Below are 16,190 nucleotides of genomic sequence, written 5' to 3'. Positions count from 1 at the left end.
TAATAAGTACATTAATTTGGTTAACACTGAAAAAATGTAGTATTTTCCTAACACCAAAGCATAATAGCACATACAATTGAGCTATAGCAATTATAGTTTTAAAAAAGTATATAAAAAAATCTTAAAAAAAAACTAAGAAAACTAATACTTACTTATTTTTGATCAGTCATTAGCTTGGAATCTGGCTTACTTCTCACAGGCCTTTCCAAAAAACATAAAACTAGTAGTTCCAAAGTCTTTCTAAAAGGTTTCCTTTGACCAGCTGCTAACACAGCTAGCCTGAGGTTTTGATCCCAATTACAGCACCAATCACAAAAACCCAAACACAAAGCAACAAAGGAAGGAAAAACAAAAGCGGTCCTTCAGAGAAGGCACAGCGCCACAGAAGATGCTGCCCGTCCCCAGAGAAGCACCTTACATTAACCTAATCACATTCTGCAGCACAAAATGCTCATTAAAAACACTCAGGGTTATTTTTAACCTGTAGGTCATTTCCTTAATCCATCAAATTTTTTATTTTTAACCATCGGATTTGACTGTTTCACTTAAAGCAACCCAACAGGTTAGAAATACTGGAAACAAATCAAATAATTAGCATATCAGATGACAACTCTTCCGAAAGAAAAGCAAGGGATGGAACGGATTGCTTTAAAAGGAGCCCAGATTGGCCACGCACCAGCCCCCACATCTCCCCACCTCAGGCAGCTGGCTGTTAGCATTATCTAGGGAAGCTTCCAAACTTGGGGTCTCATCTCTGATTTGCAGCACTTCTTCTGTTGAGATGCTGCCAGTGGAATCTTGAGACTGAAGAAGTAAGTCGGGATGGTCTGGCAAAGTTTCATCCACAGCAGTATCGTTGTTTAACTAAAAGGAGAGATCATAAAAGGAGGAATTCATCTCTGAGTCAGCAATGGTCACAAAGGCCACAGGAAACATTCTATGTCATAAGATATTCTGGGGCCATAGTTTTAAAGAGCTTCGTCGACTTCCTAAAATTATCTGTTCCCTTCATTTCAGTCTATCCCAGAATTGGTGCTGTTAATGCAAGCAGCTAGGCCATCGGCAGAAATGAAACAGCCATTAATATGGTTACATTTTGCTAAAGAAGAACTACCAAAGTGGAAGAGCTCTATGTGACTATGCTCATCTTGAGCTAAAATGAATATTTTACAGTAATGTCTTATGTTTTCATGTGGTCATTTCATTTCATTTCAACTGGAGGGTAGGCACGTAAGTCTGAACTGGCTGTTCACTTAGTTCAGCAAGAATCAATATCATAAAACTGTGATAAGACAAAAAGAATTAGCACAATGAAGTTGCTGTCATGGCAGGCCAGCATTAGTGGGTTTACGTTTTTTGAAAAGTAGTCGTAATTAGAAAAAAGAAAATATTACAATTTTTTCTCTGTTAAGCAGGGTTATACATTTTTCATAGTCAAAATTTAATATAAGAAAAACCAAGTTCGTGATTCAGAGGAGGTAAAGGCAAAAACTATGTATTTTTTTTCCCCTATGAGGGGGAAGCAACTTCAAATTCTTTTTCAATCTCACTACCACTATGACTAGGGTTGGCCTCGAGAGGAGACAAGTCCGTTCTGCTCTGAGGTTCTCCTGGGAGCTAACCTTTGTTAAGCAATTACTATACTGTCCGCCCCATGAAATTCCCATGAGACAGGCACCCCCAGGGGTCCTGTTTTAAAGGAGAGAGTAGGTAACTTGACTGCAATTCCACAGCGGGTTGGTGGCAGGATGCCAGCCTCCAGTCTGGCCCCAGGGAGGGCCTGTGCCTCATTCAGTGGGTCACTCCTGCCATTAACTCCCATTTGTTTAAATGCACACAGTCCGTGGAGGGGCAATCCATAGGTGGCCTGGATCTAGAGGCAGACCGCCTGGTTCAAACCCATTTATCAGCTATGTGTCCCAGGACAAGTCACTGCATCTGCAGATGGGCAGTAACCACACTGTAACAATCACGTGGCTGCAGGGAGAGTCCTAGTGACTAATCCATGTGAACACCTTGACCTGGTGCCCCTCAAACACTCAGCCAGCGGTAACTACTGCTACTGTTATCAGCAACAGCTTATCACTTAATACGCAAAAGGGAGTTCGTTGACAGTCATATTGGGGAAATAGGAGATGCCAAAACAGGAGAGGTAACAGGAAGCCAAGCCCAAAACGACAACTGTGCATGTTGTCTGAAGCCAGTTCAGCCCCGCCACTCAGTGCACTGCCAGCACTTCACCAGCAGCTGATGCGACATTAAATTAGAGGCCTGACACGGGCACCCATGTAAGAGCTGTGTGACTGGCTGCTATATGGTCCTCACTAGCTGGTTTGTCATCATATGAGCCGCATGGTTGTTCCACATGCCTTCTCTTTCCTCATTCTGCCGTCTTCAAGTTCCAACTCAGCTGCCACTGCAGGTTTAGCGTTCCCTTCACCCCGTATTCCTGAACAGACAGACCACTCCTTGCAGCCTTCATTTCCTATCTCTCTCTCTCTCTGAATCTTTGCTGTCTGGCCTTTGGAATACTATTCAGAGCCTCCATACAACTGACTTGATTTTGCAAAGAGAGCAAGGTTGTCCTCCATTAATGAAGAAAGAAAAGCAGGTGGAGAATTAAGCAGGGCTGGTGTTCACACCAGTACCAAAACATGTATCATTCAAGCTGAGGGCCTCTCAGAACGCCCAGCACAAGTCACCGTCACCAGGGGAGAAGCAATAGAAAATGTGTCTCAGCAGCTAAGGGGTGTGCAGCATCAAATGTCTAGTTCTGTCATGACTAATGGAACACTCCATCACTGCTACGATTCTGTATTTTCATTTCAGTGAGCATTTTACCCACATGGAAAAGACAATCAGAATATCGAGAAACACTAATTACTAAGTTGGAAGTTAAGAGGAAGAAGAGACCAATTGTCGCTGGGCGAACAGGTCACTGTACCATCTGCGTGCGTGAGAGTATCTGGCTGGCTGTGAGCGCCGCCTCTTCTTCTGAGGACTCGTCCGTGTCCTCCTGGTTTGTCAGGTTCAGGCTGGGGGTGCTGCTGGAGCACTGGTACTCCTGGAGGGACGGCGTGTCTCCTTGGTCAACACTGTCCAGGGAGCGCCTGCGGACGCCCCAGTTGAAATTGTCCATACTTTCACCCTGGAAAAGCAAAACACCATTTCTGAGATCTCAATACATGCTTACAAATGTAGGAAATGTAATACACCGGGAAAACATACACCAAGATGAAAAAAACTTAATGCATTGTCATAAGCAGAGTTTCAATCAGCCCTTCAATTTCTTGAAACTTTTAAAACATCATTCAATATTTATATTTAAAGAGATCAAAATATTTGGTTGATAACCTGTTTTAACTGAAGGATTTTCTTGGCTTTCCATCTTGTACTACTGGGGACCAACTAAATCTAATACCTAGGCCATTTCTATTCTAATACACAAACACAGATGGGACCACAAAAAAGACACATACATCACAGGTGACAACAGATGAACAATCCACAACACCAGGCTGCAACTTACCTGCAGCTCCTGGTTAGCAAAAAGGAAAACACACAGAATTAGAAAGAACGAAGACAAACATTTAAATATACGCTACACTTTTGGGGAAAACTCTTTGCTTTCTCAAACCCAAAGACTGATTCAAGCTCTGGATTAAGCTTTGTGCAGGAAGCCAACATGTGATTCAAATTACTTTTTTATGCAAAATATATTGTGAAAAAGTCAGAGACAGACATTTAAAACAACATTTCTGTGATACACTGTGGCAACACAAACTTATTAAGAAAAACCTTCCAAATTTACATAGATTTAATACTGGATACAATGCAAAACTGACTTAAAATACCCACATTCAGTTGACAACATGTAGGGTCACAATTATTTTAGACTGTCAGGTGGTTCTGGCTAAATCCAATGGTTATTTTTTTGCTACAAAGTAGTTTAAAATTAAGATCATAGCTATCAAAACATAACCTTTGCCAACTTCAAAAGGTCAACAGGGAATCAGACAAATTTCAGTTTAGTCCCACTTACGGATTTATATAGTAAGTTATGTTTCTGTTATTCCAAGCTGATCCTCCTCGTGTAAGGGATGTAATTCTTACACTCTTTCTTAAGCTCTGACATGACAAATCATAGTGAACTGGCTAGCAAAATATGATTTACATGTATTCCTTTACCCAAGAGGAACTGTCCAGAATAGAGGTTTTTCAAATTTTTTTTTCTTTTAAAATAAAGCAGAGGAATACTAATTTCAAATGAAATTTATGGTGGAAGTCAACTGTGCAGAACTGATGAACAAAAGCAGAGCTGCTCTGGTTGAAAAAGGTGGCCAGGAGCTCTGCCCATTGGCTCTTGGACCTTTCCCTGTTTCTCAGGGGTCCTAGAAGCTCGGAGGTCTGCAGGTCAGACTTTGAAAGCCACCTTCCTTGAACATATCATTTCACATATTATGATGCAGCATAACACATAATAAGGTCAATGGCCCAAGATACATATATTTGGTGAATGAATGAATACACACTGTGGGCTTTCAAGGTTGGGGACTATTTCAGGAGTTTCATTAGCAGTTAAGTTTGTTTTGTAGCAAAGTATTTCCTGTGACCATGTTCAAAGCAAAACTATGATTTAGGTTTTAGAAAATCTCTATCATTTGATTTGGCCGAATTATGAGGTATAAATTAGCACTACTCTCCTGAAATTACTGTGACTCACATGAAAGACAGAACTACAATAAGTATCTTTAATTCATTCTAAGGTTCTTTTCAAAAGCCATATTTATTACTACAAACATTTGAGAGTACTGGACTTGAAAGCATGTGAAGTGTTCTTTGGAAAAAGAAAAAGCAAACAAAAAGAAATAACCTGACCATTACAAAAATGTCAAGAGCCTGCCTTTAGAAATTCTAAATTCTGCTGTGAAAAAAGCAAGTATCTACAGAAGAATTTCGAAGTGGCTCATGCCTGTGAAGTAGAGCAGTGGGTCTCTTCAACCCACCACACTTCCTTGCCTGAATGTGCAAGTCTGTCCTATTTCCTACAACGTGGTTTTCAAGTTGTAGGAGTGATATCAATTTTAGAGGGTGGTGACCTGCCCTTTTCAAAGAAAAAAACTGAAATGAAAGAAATAGAAAATACATAGAAAATGCATAGCATAGAGTAAGGACGCATATTCTTGAAACTTTTATTTTAAAGTGTGTCTATACATATACACTCGGATGCGATATAAAATGTATTAGCAATGGCCACAGTTAAAAAAAAAAAGTTTATAAGCCTATAAGGTGCTGGACAATACCTGTTCTTGGTTTCCTATGAACGTGCCCAGTTTGGGAATATGTAAACGGTGAGCTATTACATAGAGCTTGTGCTGCTCATAAGCTAGTCTACGGCATCTGCTGGACTTTGAGGCACTATGGTCACATCCTCATATCTGCAGGGGAGGCTGAAGCAGCCAGGAGGGCTTCCCTAACCCGGTTTCCTATCAACAGCTGTTGGTGTGACCTGGCAGAGGCCATTACCTTTCACTTCTCCATTTCGCCTATTTGAGCCCAAGGAAACACCCCTGAAGAGGGCTGATGAATGCATGTGAGTTCTACGAGTGACTTTAACGTCCTGGGAGAGAGATATATCAATGGCATGTTATGGACACATTATAGGCATTTTGGGCTCTTGAATATAGATACTTACAACAATTTTAGAATGAACATTTTTGTGATCTATTTGACGTGAACTTTTCAGGTTTAGGAAACTGTGGTTTAGGGGACCAGCATCACCAACAGGAATAGGTCTCAAGTAGCCCAACACAACCAGGGTAGTGAGCAATCCTATTATTGTTGCCACAATGATTGTTTTAGAAATTGGCAGATGCCCCAACTTGGGTCAGTGAGATGTGACAAGAAGTGTGCTAAAGGTGTTTGGGAGAGGTACTCCTTCACTTCCGTGAGAGCATGTTCGGAAGTGACCCTCGCTTCCTCTGAACACTGCTGTGTGGGGACACAACCAAGACCATCTGAGGTCAAGCTGACTTGTAGAGACGGGCAGAGCCTAGCGAACTGCAGAGAAATGGCCAGAAACAGCATGGAGGCCCATCCACATAAGCTCTGGCTCTGGGCTTGCTCGGTTTTGTGAGCTGGTAAATCTACTTTTTGAGTTGGATTTTTCATTCAGGAAGCATCTAAGCTGACACAACTATCAATTTTCTCTAAACTGAATCAATGTGGAGGAGAAAGCCCTGGTATTGAATGAAATGAGGCATGTAGGGGAGCTGGCACAATCCTAAAGAATAAAGCGGTGAGCAGTGTCAGGCAGGGGCTCGGCCCCAGCAGAGCGTTCTTGACAGCCAAAGCCCCTCAGCCGTCCAGTTAGTTTCAGGGCCACCCTCTTTAAAACTGTTTGATAAATTTAATGTAATTTTTTTACTGTTCTGCTGCACATTAATTAGTATCGCTCATGTAAACATTTAAGAGTAAGCACACTCTACATTAAAAAAAATACTTTTGAAGAAATCCATTTTTACTTTATATTTTTAAAGATAAAGAAAAAAAAATTAGATGTTCCTTTTATTTCAGACTTCTTCTGCTATTGACTAATTGTACTAACCATATTTAGTCCCCAATTTAGATTGTTACCTTTTGACCTTACTCTGACCTTAATAAGCAAAGATCCCAGGGTTAAAACCCTTGATTCACATGCAGTTGTAACTAGCCTATAAATATTATCAAAGAAAGCCACACCCTTACCTCTGCATCTTCCAGCTCAACATCTAAAAAGTCAAAATCCTTAAAAACGCCGAACTGTTGTTCACTGCTGGTGTCTTCCACAGCCACTTCCTCCTCTTGAATTACGTCCTCTGTCGCAGAAATTAGGCTAGTCTGTTGGTCACCGACTTCCAAATCCTCGTTAGAAGAGAATACAACCTGGCCCCCAGCCAAAAACAAAAGTGAAAAAGGCCACCCATCAGTGTCGCCATTCTGAATATGGAATCTCAGCACCCTAAGAGCCACCGGTGGCCTCGTCTGTCAGTGAGTGGAGTTTTATTTGGTCTAATACCTACTGGGCGAATACTTAATGAGCATGGCTGCCAAGTGCCACAAAGACAAGTGACAGTTTTTTCACTCTTAGTCAACACCGTAAGTCAGGTCAGTTAGAAAAGACAAGCAAGGAGACACAGTAACGTCCCTTCCTTCATGGACTAACATGATTTTTAAAACGTTTACACATGCTTCCACGATAACTCACCGACGGATTCTTCGGAAGGCCAGATTCTGGACCACAGAGAGAAAGTACGTTCATCAGCTTTTCTCTTGTTCTTCTCTGGAGAGAAAGAATATTCAAGCGTTAAGATTACTGATCCAGTAAGAAAATGCTCAAGTTCTCAGACGTATAATAAAACGGATGCTTCTGTTTAAGGAACTTTCACGTACCTGTGATAACTGTGGCCTTTTCCAGCTAACGGGCACCAAGGCGTTAGAATTGGAACCAGAAGAAGTTGAAGAAGTGCTTCTAGTCACAGCAATAACTTTTGGTTTTCCATTTCTCCCAGCTGCGCTGTGCTGATCACCATACTTATTCCCAATAATTGGTGTCTACACAGAAATAAAATGCCCATGTTTGACTCAACTATTTCAACATAAACAGGTCAATAGCGTATCTATACTGACATTTTTTACAAACAACCAAAAAACAGCATAAGGAGAAAGATTACTTGGCATAAGGTAAATGTTACAAAAATCAAATGTCTATTTTTTTTTTTAATCAAGAGATTTCACGTTATTGGAAACAAGTCTCTGAGGAGACTACTGGAAAGCTTATCTCTATTTTAAATACAGATCTGCTTTCTTTAAAAACCACCACTTCACCCTTCTCCCTCATGATTATAAAATATGCCTTCTTTGAAAGCTCAGAAAATATAAAAATGATTTTTAAAAGTCACATGTCACAGAAACGAACACAACGTAAATCAGCTATACTTCAATAAAAATTTAAAAAAAAATCACCTGTCATCTCACCAGATTTAATTAATGTCTATTAACATTTTAGTGTTTTTTTCAATGTATCTTGTTAACTGTGCTTCAATAAAGTGCTTTTGCAAATATTCAGAATAAGTAACAACTTCAGAGATAAAGATCTATTTAGTGCTTACTGTGAATCTGGAGTACAATATTTCCAAAATTTATTTCAGTACAATTCCATGATGACCCAAAACTGGGTGTATATTTATTTGGCTTTGTGAAGTGTTTTGAATTTGTATTTGAATATAAGAGTCAAGTTCATTTGCATGTCATACAAATCCCCTTATGACCTGGCTCCTGCTTATCTCCCCAATTTCAACTTCCACCACTCCCTCCTGAACTTCACACTACAAAAAAGCCGAACGTGTTCCCCAAGCATAGGGTGCCTTTATGGACCTATGTGTCAGTACGTGTCACCTCCTTTACATGGAATATGCACCAAGCAAAGCCCTAATCACCCTGAACACTGCCTCTAGACTCCAAGGACGCCTTTTCTGATACCACCACCACCCCTGGGCAATTATACTTGGACATTCACCATGTGATGGTGATTTGTCTCCCCCTGCTACACAAGAGTCCCTGGACCATGTGTGATTCATCTCTGTTCCTCTAGTATTATCTCCAGTGCTTACACAGAGCAGGTACTCGGGAATTTTTGATGAAACAAATTGAAATTAAGTATTTGGTATATATCAAATGTTCTGAGAATCCATAGCACTGCTTCAAACAAAATAATTGTTACCCCATCAATATGTGACTTAGAAGAATAGCAAAGCTCAGTTTCTCTATCATATTCCCATGCTGAGTACTCCATGCTAGAAACTCTCAGGTGATATTAACTAGAACATTAGCAATAAACATACTTTCTGTTTAAAAACAATTCACAGTAAGCTTTGGATAAATTCTAATACCAACACTAAACACCCTCAATTTTTAAAATTTTATATAATTCTAATCAATTAAAATGTGAGTAGCTCTCCAATTGTTATCTTTCTCTACTCTCCCACAATACTGGATCAAAAACTTTCATCTTGAAAAACTACTGCTCTGGCTTGTGAAAGACCATTTCAATGGCACCAAAGCCACCAAGAGTGGGCTCAGGTGCTGGAGGAAAAAAAAAAATTTGAGGTCCCTCCCTAAAATGTTGGGCTTCGCAGATCTCAGCTTATTTCAGTCTTGTTTTCCCTTCCATGATTTCAACCGCCCACCTATACAACACTAAAAATCCTTAATTTTTTTCCCCTTCTGCCCAAGCTTTCCTCTAAAACTTCAGATCTCTTCAGATAATAGGCACCTCCGTCAATGCTTCTTAGTCACTTCCAAGTCAATGTACCCAAGGGTGAGCTTATCGCGCCCTCCTTCCCCACTAAGATCTGTTCTCCCAGAATCTCTGTTCTCTTTGAATGGTACCAACATCCACCAAGATGTCAAAGCAACTGTCCTTGATGTCTCTTCCTCACTTAGCACCTTCTCTCCTTCCCATTAAATCCCCTCAATTACTTTCTCAGACTTTGAAAACCATCACTGCCTTCTGTTTCCTCTGCAATTGCCTAGGGACACAGTCCAACATTATCTTTTTCTCCAATTATTCTAACAGATTTCTTCATGATTCCCCACCACCACCCTGTCTGTTTCCTATCCTGTTGCCAGAGTGATCTTCCTAAAATGCAAATCCTAGTATTTCCTATTCTAGCTAAAAATCCTTTAAGAGCTCTTACTGCTTCAAGATAAAGCCGTCTTGTTACTATGTCACATAAGGTCCATATGACCCTGCTGTTCCCCATGCCTCCAGCCTCCTCTCTCATCACACTCTACGTCCAACCTCTGTACTCTGTGCACAAGGTATGCCATACTAACGGAAGTTTCCAGAGCACCGTGCACACTTACAAGCCTTCATTCACACATGCCGCTGCTTCTTGGGTTAATCTCCCCTCCCCAAACTTCCATACATGCCTGTCTAAGGTCACTTATTTTTCAACATTCAGCTCAGATCAGGTTAGAGGTACATGCTATATATTCCTATAGTGCTTTCAACTTCCAGCCAAAGCACTTGTCACAGTGCTTATTTGCCTGTCTGCCTAAGAGGCTGTAGGTGCCCGAGAGTAGGCTTTCTCCCCACCCGCCCCTGTTTTCATAGCACCTGTCACAGCATCCACTGCTGAGTATGAGCTCAGTCAACGCCTGCTGAATGACAGAATGAATAAATGAACAAGTGAAAATTTCTAATAGACCACCCGTATCAACCTCTCAGGATCTTACCTCAGATATATCAAAATGAAAATCTAAGGTCTTCCCAGGCAACTCCTTAGAGACATTATTAAAAATTTTCGCGAAGGATATTTCAGGAGAACCTGTATCTCCTCCATAGGTCTTGGGGATGTCGTTGGGCACAACAAGACTTGCTGAGCGGGACACCACCAGCTTTAAGATGTTAAGGGCTTCCTTCCAGTAAGGACTCTGGTTTTAAAAAATAATAGATGCATGAACATTACAAATACATATTTCATTGAGAACAAAAATTTAGTGTATACTGTAGACAATGAAAATATTATTTCTATAAAAACTCTCATAAATCATTCATTTTTACTTTGAGATCCTTAACAGAGGGTCTGAGTTGCAAAAGGAAAGAAAGTAAGTTATTACTTGTACTGTTAGATTTGAGACATCATACACATAATAATGCTGTCAACTCAGAATATTTTATATTTTCCCCAATAAGTGATTTATAAGTATTATTAATTTATAAAGTCTAATACAGCAATCTGGCAGCAGTGGTAAACAAAGGGGTTTACCTTTGTATGTAAACTCTCTAGATGAATGAAGTGTATGGCTTTAAGACTCTAAACGTTAAACGTTTTAAATCTTGAAGATAAACATTTTTTAATGCATACTTCCTTTTAAAAAAAAGGAAATATTAAAATAAAAATATTAAAGTACTAAAAAAATTTAGATTTTTCTTAATGACCCAAGGCCCAAGTCACAAGCCCAAGTGCTGTGCTAACAGACAGTCTCCGTGACGCCTGAGTTGCACGCGGTGAGCTCTTCCCTCTCACATGTGGTGGCTCTGTTTTTGAGCTATTTTTCTGCTTCTTAGTTTTGTATATTTCTACCAATATATTTCAGGAATAGTTTATATGAAAGATGTGTATGTGAAGAGGAATTGATGTCTAATAAAGAATTTAGAATATTTTTCTTCTACCATCTAATGAAAAAAATCATACAAAAAATGACTTTTTTACTTACTATGGTACCAAAATCACATCTCAACCTTGTTTTATACATATCGTTTCACAGCTAACAGTTCTGAGCAGGGGGAAATACTACCAAAAAAAAGGAAGTAAAAAATGTTTGGCAGAACTGAGTTATCCAATTTAGTTAATAACACCTTGAGATGATGACACCCAAAGCACAAAATATTTAATAATAATAAAAATGTCTATATGATTTTGTTAGGCATTAAGCACATCATTGTAGAAAACAGTTTACCTTTAACAAAGTAAGACTAAGTAGGAATTATCCTTTTTTTCTTACAGAAATAATTAGGACCTCTGGGCCTTGCGAAATGCTAAAACCTCTTCAGGGATGTTTCCATAAATTATATTGGTAGTTGGGTTCTAAATGTCAAAGAATGTCAAGAGTTCAAGTCTGTAGAATGTTTAATGTCTGAATAAAGCAGAAGTCACTAACTGGGATGGCCTATCAGCTAAATATGACCTTGGTTCACCCAACATTTAAAAATAAACTTGAATAGGAAGTTGAGACAACACATTTAAAATGAGGAGATTTAGAGAAAAATCCAGATTTCTAGCTTCTCTATATAAATTAGAAAATAAAAACTAGAAGTTCTGGCCCCCCTGGGTCTGCACTCCAACATCGCAACCATTACAGGAAGCTTAGTTGTGCTGTTCCTTTCGGACAGGAAAGTGCAGTTCACTTTGTCATGAATCCATGCCCTCCTATGGTCACTTGCTTGCCCACTGGGTATATAAATAAGCCTGTGGTTCTGAACAAAAGCAATGTATCTATGTTTCACAAATTAGTAATTCAATATGCTATGTATTTCTGTGGGAGAGCTGGCAACTATTTGATGAGTTAAGTTCTTTAAGCCTTAAGAAAAAAAAAAAGAGAAAAGTGGTTTAGAAAAAATACGTAATTGTCACTTGGTGGAGTCATACTCATTGAGAGATAAAACAGAGAAACTAAACAGGGTTACCAAAGAAGTTTATGTTTTTTGAATATTTGCAATCACTGATTTTCAAGGGAACCTAAAAAATAACCCAGATTACCCAACAAAATATCAAAAAACATTTTAATATAGTTTTGTGACTTATTGGAAATGGACTAGAACACAAACTCTTTGCTAGCTGAGTATTTCCATTTGTAAGATTTGCTTCAGTGAATGCAAAAATAATGAGTAGAAACAGAAGGTTTGCATCTGTTAAGGCTCCCAAAGAGTTTGCTCTCTTTGATTAGCTGTAGGTACAATACTGATCTGCTCCTCATGACCTTTCTTCAAAAAGTTCAAAAGTGAAATTTAGTACAGACCAGACTGACTTAATATTTATACTTAAACCGTCTGATTTTCTACCTTCTAAATATCTGGCACTTTTTACCAGACACAGAAAGCAACTATAAAATGCAGACTTATCAAAGAGCCTCTTTTTCTAAAAGTAGTATTTGTTCATTATGTAGAATTTGATTAAAAACAGAAAGGAACAGAGTCATAATCACACTGTCCAGAGATGGTGACGGCTGCCCTCTGTGCACCTTCCTTCCAGGCACTGCTGAAATGAGTATTTGTAGATGCAATCGTTAAAAATCAAAATCAGGAATCAGACCGATTCTGCTTTTTGTCACTAACACCGAGAACAAGTTCCCATGTCGTAAATCTTCCTGGAAACATGATTTATGCACTAACCACTCCCGCCACTCTTAGATAACATTTAAGACGTTTACTGATTTTTTATGATTATGAGTTGTTTTGAGACGAATACTTCTACACAGAAGTCTTGTGGTCACTCACCTGTACGTATTTGCCGATAATCTTTATGATCTCCAGATTAAACTGCTTGACTGGGGCAGCAGATAGGTCAATGTGACTCAAAAGGCTATAGATGATCTGTAGTAATGACTGCTGCATACTGGACAATCCTTTTTCTAATAGCTAAAAGTAATATTAAAAAGTACACTTTAATCAGGTTAAAGAAAATTCAACAGTATTTACATTAGTGATGTTGAAAACCATAACAGATTTAACCTGAGTTTATGGTTAGATTATTAGAAATACAGAGAATAACGAAGGTAAAGTAAAAGGTGATGTCTATTATTGTTACTTGTCTTTGCTTCAGAAAGGAGAATTAGATGGATTATTTTTCATCTTAATCTCAGTGTTTTCTTTTATATCCTTAACTAATTTAGTTGAACATCATTTATTTTAGGTTAAGAGAAAAACTGCTGTAACCATCATCACCAAAGAATGAATAACTACCCCCAAGCCATTCACATCAGTCACTTAAACTACCCCCATGTGATTCAGCCAAGTTTCTTAACCAATCTGAGCCTGATTTTTAAGAATAAAATAGTGATACCACATACCTCATAGAGTTTGTAGACAGTTAAATTATATAGCATAGCTTTAAATACATGTAACTAATATTAGTATTGTTGTTAGTAATAATTTGAGAATTATTAATAATACAACAAGGATAACTTACACTAATAAGAGTAACATTTGGGGCAAAGCATTCTCTTTACGGACTGGAAATACACTGCCCGTATGTGGTACCCAATAGGCTGTACTGTGCCAGTGGCAGGCTTTAGAATCCCGTGATTGGGTCGTCGGGGAAAATTAGCATTACTTTAGTGGTGAGCTGGTCTAAGCCTCTTAAATTCAAAGCTGATTAAAAACGTTAGGCCTGGCTTTGTGCTGGCTCTTGTCCTAAAGGTACAGGTGTAAGATAAACCCAGAGACAGATTCATCCAGGTTAGGAAGCTACCAGGTAGAGTTTCACTGTTGTCTCACTTAAGTGTAAAGTTGATGGGAGCAAACCTATCAAGACCAACATCTTAAAAATTCACACTAGTCCTGAAGCACTTTATGATGGTTGCCATCAGTGACTTAGCTAAGTTTAACAGTGCTACGAGCAATACTGAAAATGTTTATTGAGCCACGAGGTCAACTTTTTAAAAATGAGGGTATCACTTTAATCATAAGCTGACTAGGAATTTCTCCCTTTTGAGAGTCTCTTTGTGGCTCTCTACTGAGTAATTTACTTTCCTAGGCATGAAGCCACTTCTTCAACGAAAAAAACACAGTCAACACTTGAACAACACAGGTTTGAACTGTGTGGGTGTGTTTATACTGAGGATTTTTTTCAGCAGTGAACACCACTGCTCACCATGATCCACAGCTGGCTGAATCACCAATGTGGAGGGCTGAATGTGAGTTATACACGGGTTTCCGACTGCGTGGAGGGTTGGTGCCCTGCGTCGTTCAAGGGTCAACTGTATTAACTTTTTATGCTGTTCTAGGACAGATTTTAAAATTCCATTTGCCCCCCCAAAATCATAGTTTAGATTAGGAAGCAAATATATCATCAAAATAAAGTTGCCCAGTAGAAATGACTCTGCATGCTGCATTTTTTAATTCTAGAAAGGATTTCAAAGCCAAGAATTAATTTTGCTAAGAAACAAAAATGATAACCATTGTCTAGGATCAAGACCATGGGGAAATAAAAACGCATTTTCCATTTGAAATGAAGGCAAGGTTTATATTATTTTGAGTTTATATCAGTTAAGGACAGTGAATGAAGAAATAAACACTGAAAATGAACAACAACAACAAAAAAACCCTTTATAGAAACTTCCTTTATACTTGAAAGATATTAAATATATTTTTTCTTTAAAAAAAGGGATTATTTATTTTACTCTCAAAGACAATTTGAACGTTAATTAGTATCAGTGTTGCTTCTAGAAGTAAATCTACTTGAAAATTTTGCCATGGAGCAGTTGAAAAATCTGGTTTTTTGGGGGTAAATGTACCTCTGCAAGGTAAGTCACAAGACTAAATGTTGTATCTGAGAAGGAGTCATGTAGGTATCTACACACTACGTTGATCCAGTTAGAACAGTCCCTGGAGTACGTGTGTGTGCTGTACAAACTCATCATGTGAGCCAGGTTGACAAGCGTTGGGCATTTTTCTTCTGCGCAAACCTAAAAAACAAATACAATAATTTCATTCACTTTAAAGGCATTTAAGTTTAAACTTGATTTTATATTAACTGTATTTGTTTAATGAAATAAGTTCAAGATATATCTTGAAGCGTTAATGCATTTTATTTCACTACAGTAGAGAAGTTAAACAGAAGAGGAAAAAAGCTCAAGGCATTCTTAAGAGAATAACTTAGATAACACGGAAGGATGATTAATTATTCAAGCATTTCCGTGGGTGTTAAAGAGTATGGCTTTTTTTTTTTTTTAACAGCCTCATGCTCTGTAAAAGTGTCTTTGGTAAAAATCCAAACGTTTTTGTAAACCCTATGTATCATTTTGTAACTTTTGTAAAAAGAGTTCCGTTTTGTAAAATCAATGTATGGTTCTTTGCACAATAACTTAACAGGCAGACTCAACCTGGGAATCCTCAGCGGGGTTCAGAGCTGCTGTGCTGAAGAAGAGATGCTTTATAGCGTCAAGCTGTTCCAAGTATCTCACTAGAGCAGTCAACTGCATGGAGCCTCAACATGTGTGATGTATTCTAAGGACTTCACCGGAGCACTGATAACTCTTGAATCCTGTACCTCCAATGAATGGCGGTCGTCAGGGTGGACCCCAAACTGCTCCTCAGGAAATCACCTAAAGCTCTTAAGGTCCTTGGCAAACCATTTACAGGCTCCTACGAAGTATACTGACTTCCTAGAGTTTACTTGATACAGTACTACAGAATCTGAATCAACAAATGTTTGGGAGGATCTTACTGACCAAATGCACCTTCTTAGTCTGTCTGTTCCCTGACTTACTGGTGAGGATGTCTCTTAACCTCTTCCAGGGGACACCTGAACAAGGCAGAACTGGAAAAGGGCCACGCAAGACAGACCCTCATCTATCATAAAAGGCTAGCCTCACTGAAATTTCTCTTAGTTTTCCTTTCTTCATTTTCCTCACTTATTTTTCCA

General features: G+C 38.8%; 1 protein-coding gene across 10 annotated transcripts in view; it reads right to left on the bottom strand.

Annotated features, from left to right (window-relative positions):
- Window positions 1–16,190, bottom strand: part of FRYL (FRY like transcription coactivator) — a 226,669-nt gene that overhangs the window by 23,197 nt on the left and 187,282 nt on the right. For all 10 annotated transcript variants that reach the window (XM_074348242.1, XM_074348245.1, XM_074348234.1 and 7 more), the window contains 8 exons: window positions 15,061–15,231; window positions 13,043–13,183; window positions 10,279–10,476; window positions 7,432–7,593; window positions 7,247–7,321; window positions 6,748–6,924; window positions 2,945–3,148; window positions 697–864 (listed from right to left, as the gene is read on the bottom strand). In XM_074348242.1, coding sequence (XP_074204343.1) covers window positions 697–864; window positions 2,945–3,148; window positions 6,748–6,924; window positions 7,247–7,321; window positions 7,432–7,593; window positions 10,279–10,476; window positions 13,043–13,183; window positions 15,061–15,231 — 1,296 coding nt within the window. The remainder of the gene's footprint in view (window positions 1–696; window positions 865–2,944; window positions 3,149–6,747; window positions 6,925–7,246; window positions 7,322–7,431; window positions 7,594–10,278; window positions 10,477–13,042; window positions 13,184–15,060; window positions 15,232–16,190) is intronic.

This window comes from Camelus bactrianus, chromosome 2, assembly GCF_048773025.1.
Source record: "Camelus bactrianus isolate YW-2024 breed Bactrian camel chromosome 2, ASM4877302v1, whole genome shotgun sequence".
Classification (NCBI taxonomy): domain Eukaryota; kingdom Metazoa; phylum Chordata; class Mammalia; order Artiodactyla; family Camelidae; genus Camelus; species Camelus bactrianus.
The sequence above is the reverse complement of the archived record's forward strand: the minus strand, read 5'-3'. Positions and strand labels throughout refer to the sequence as shown.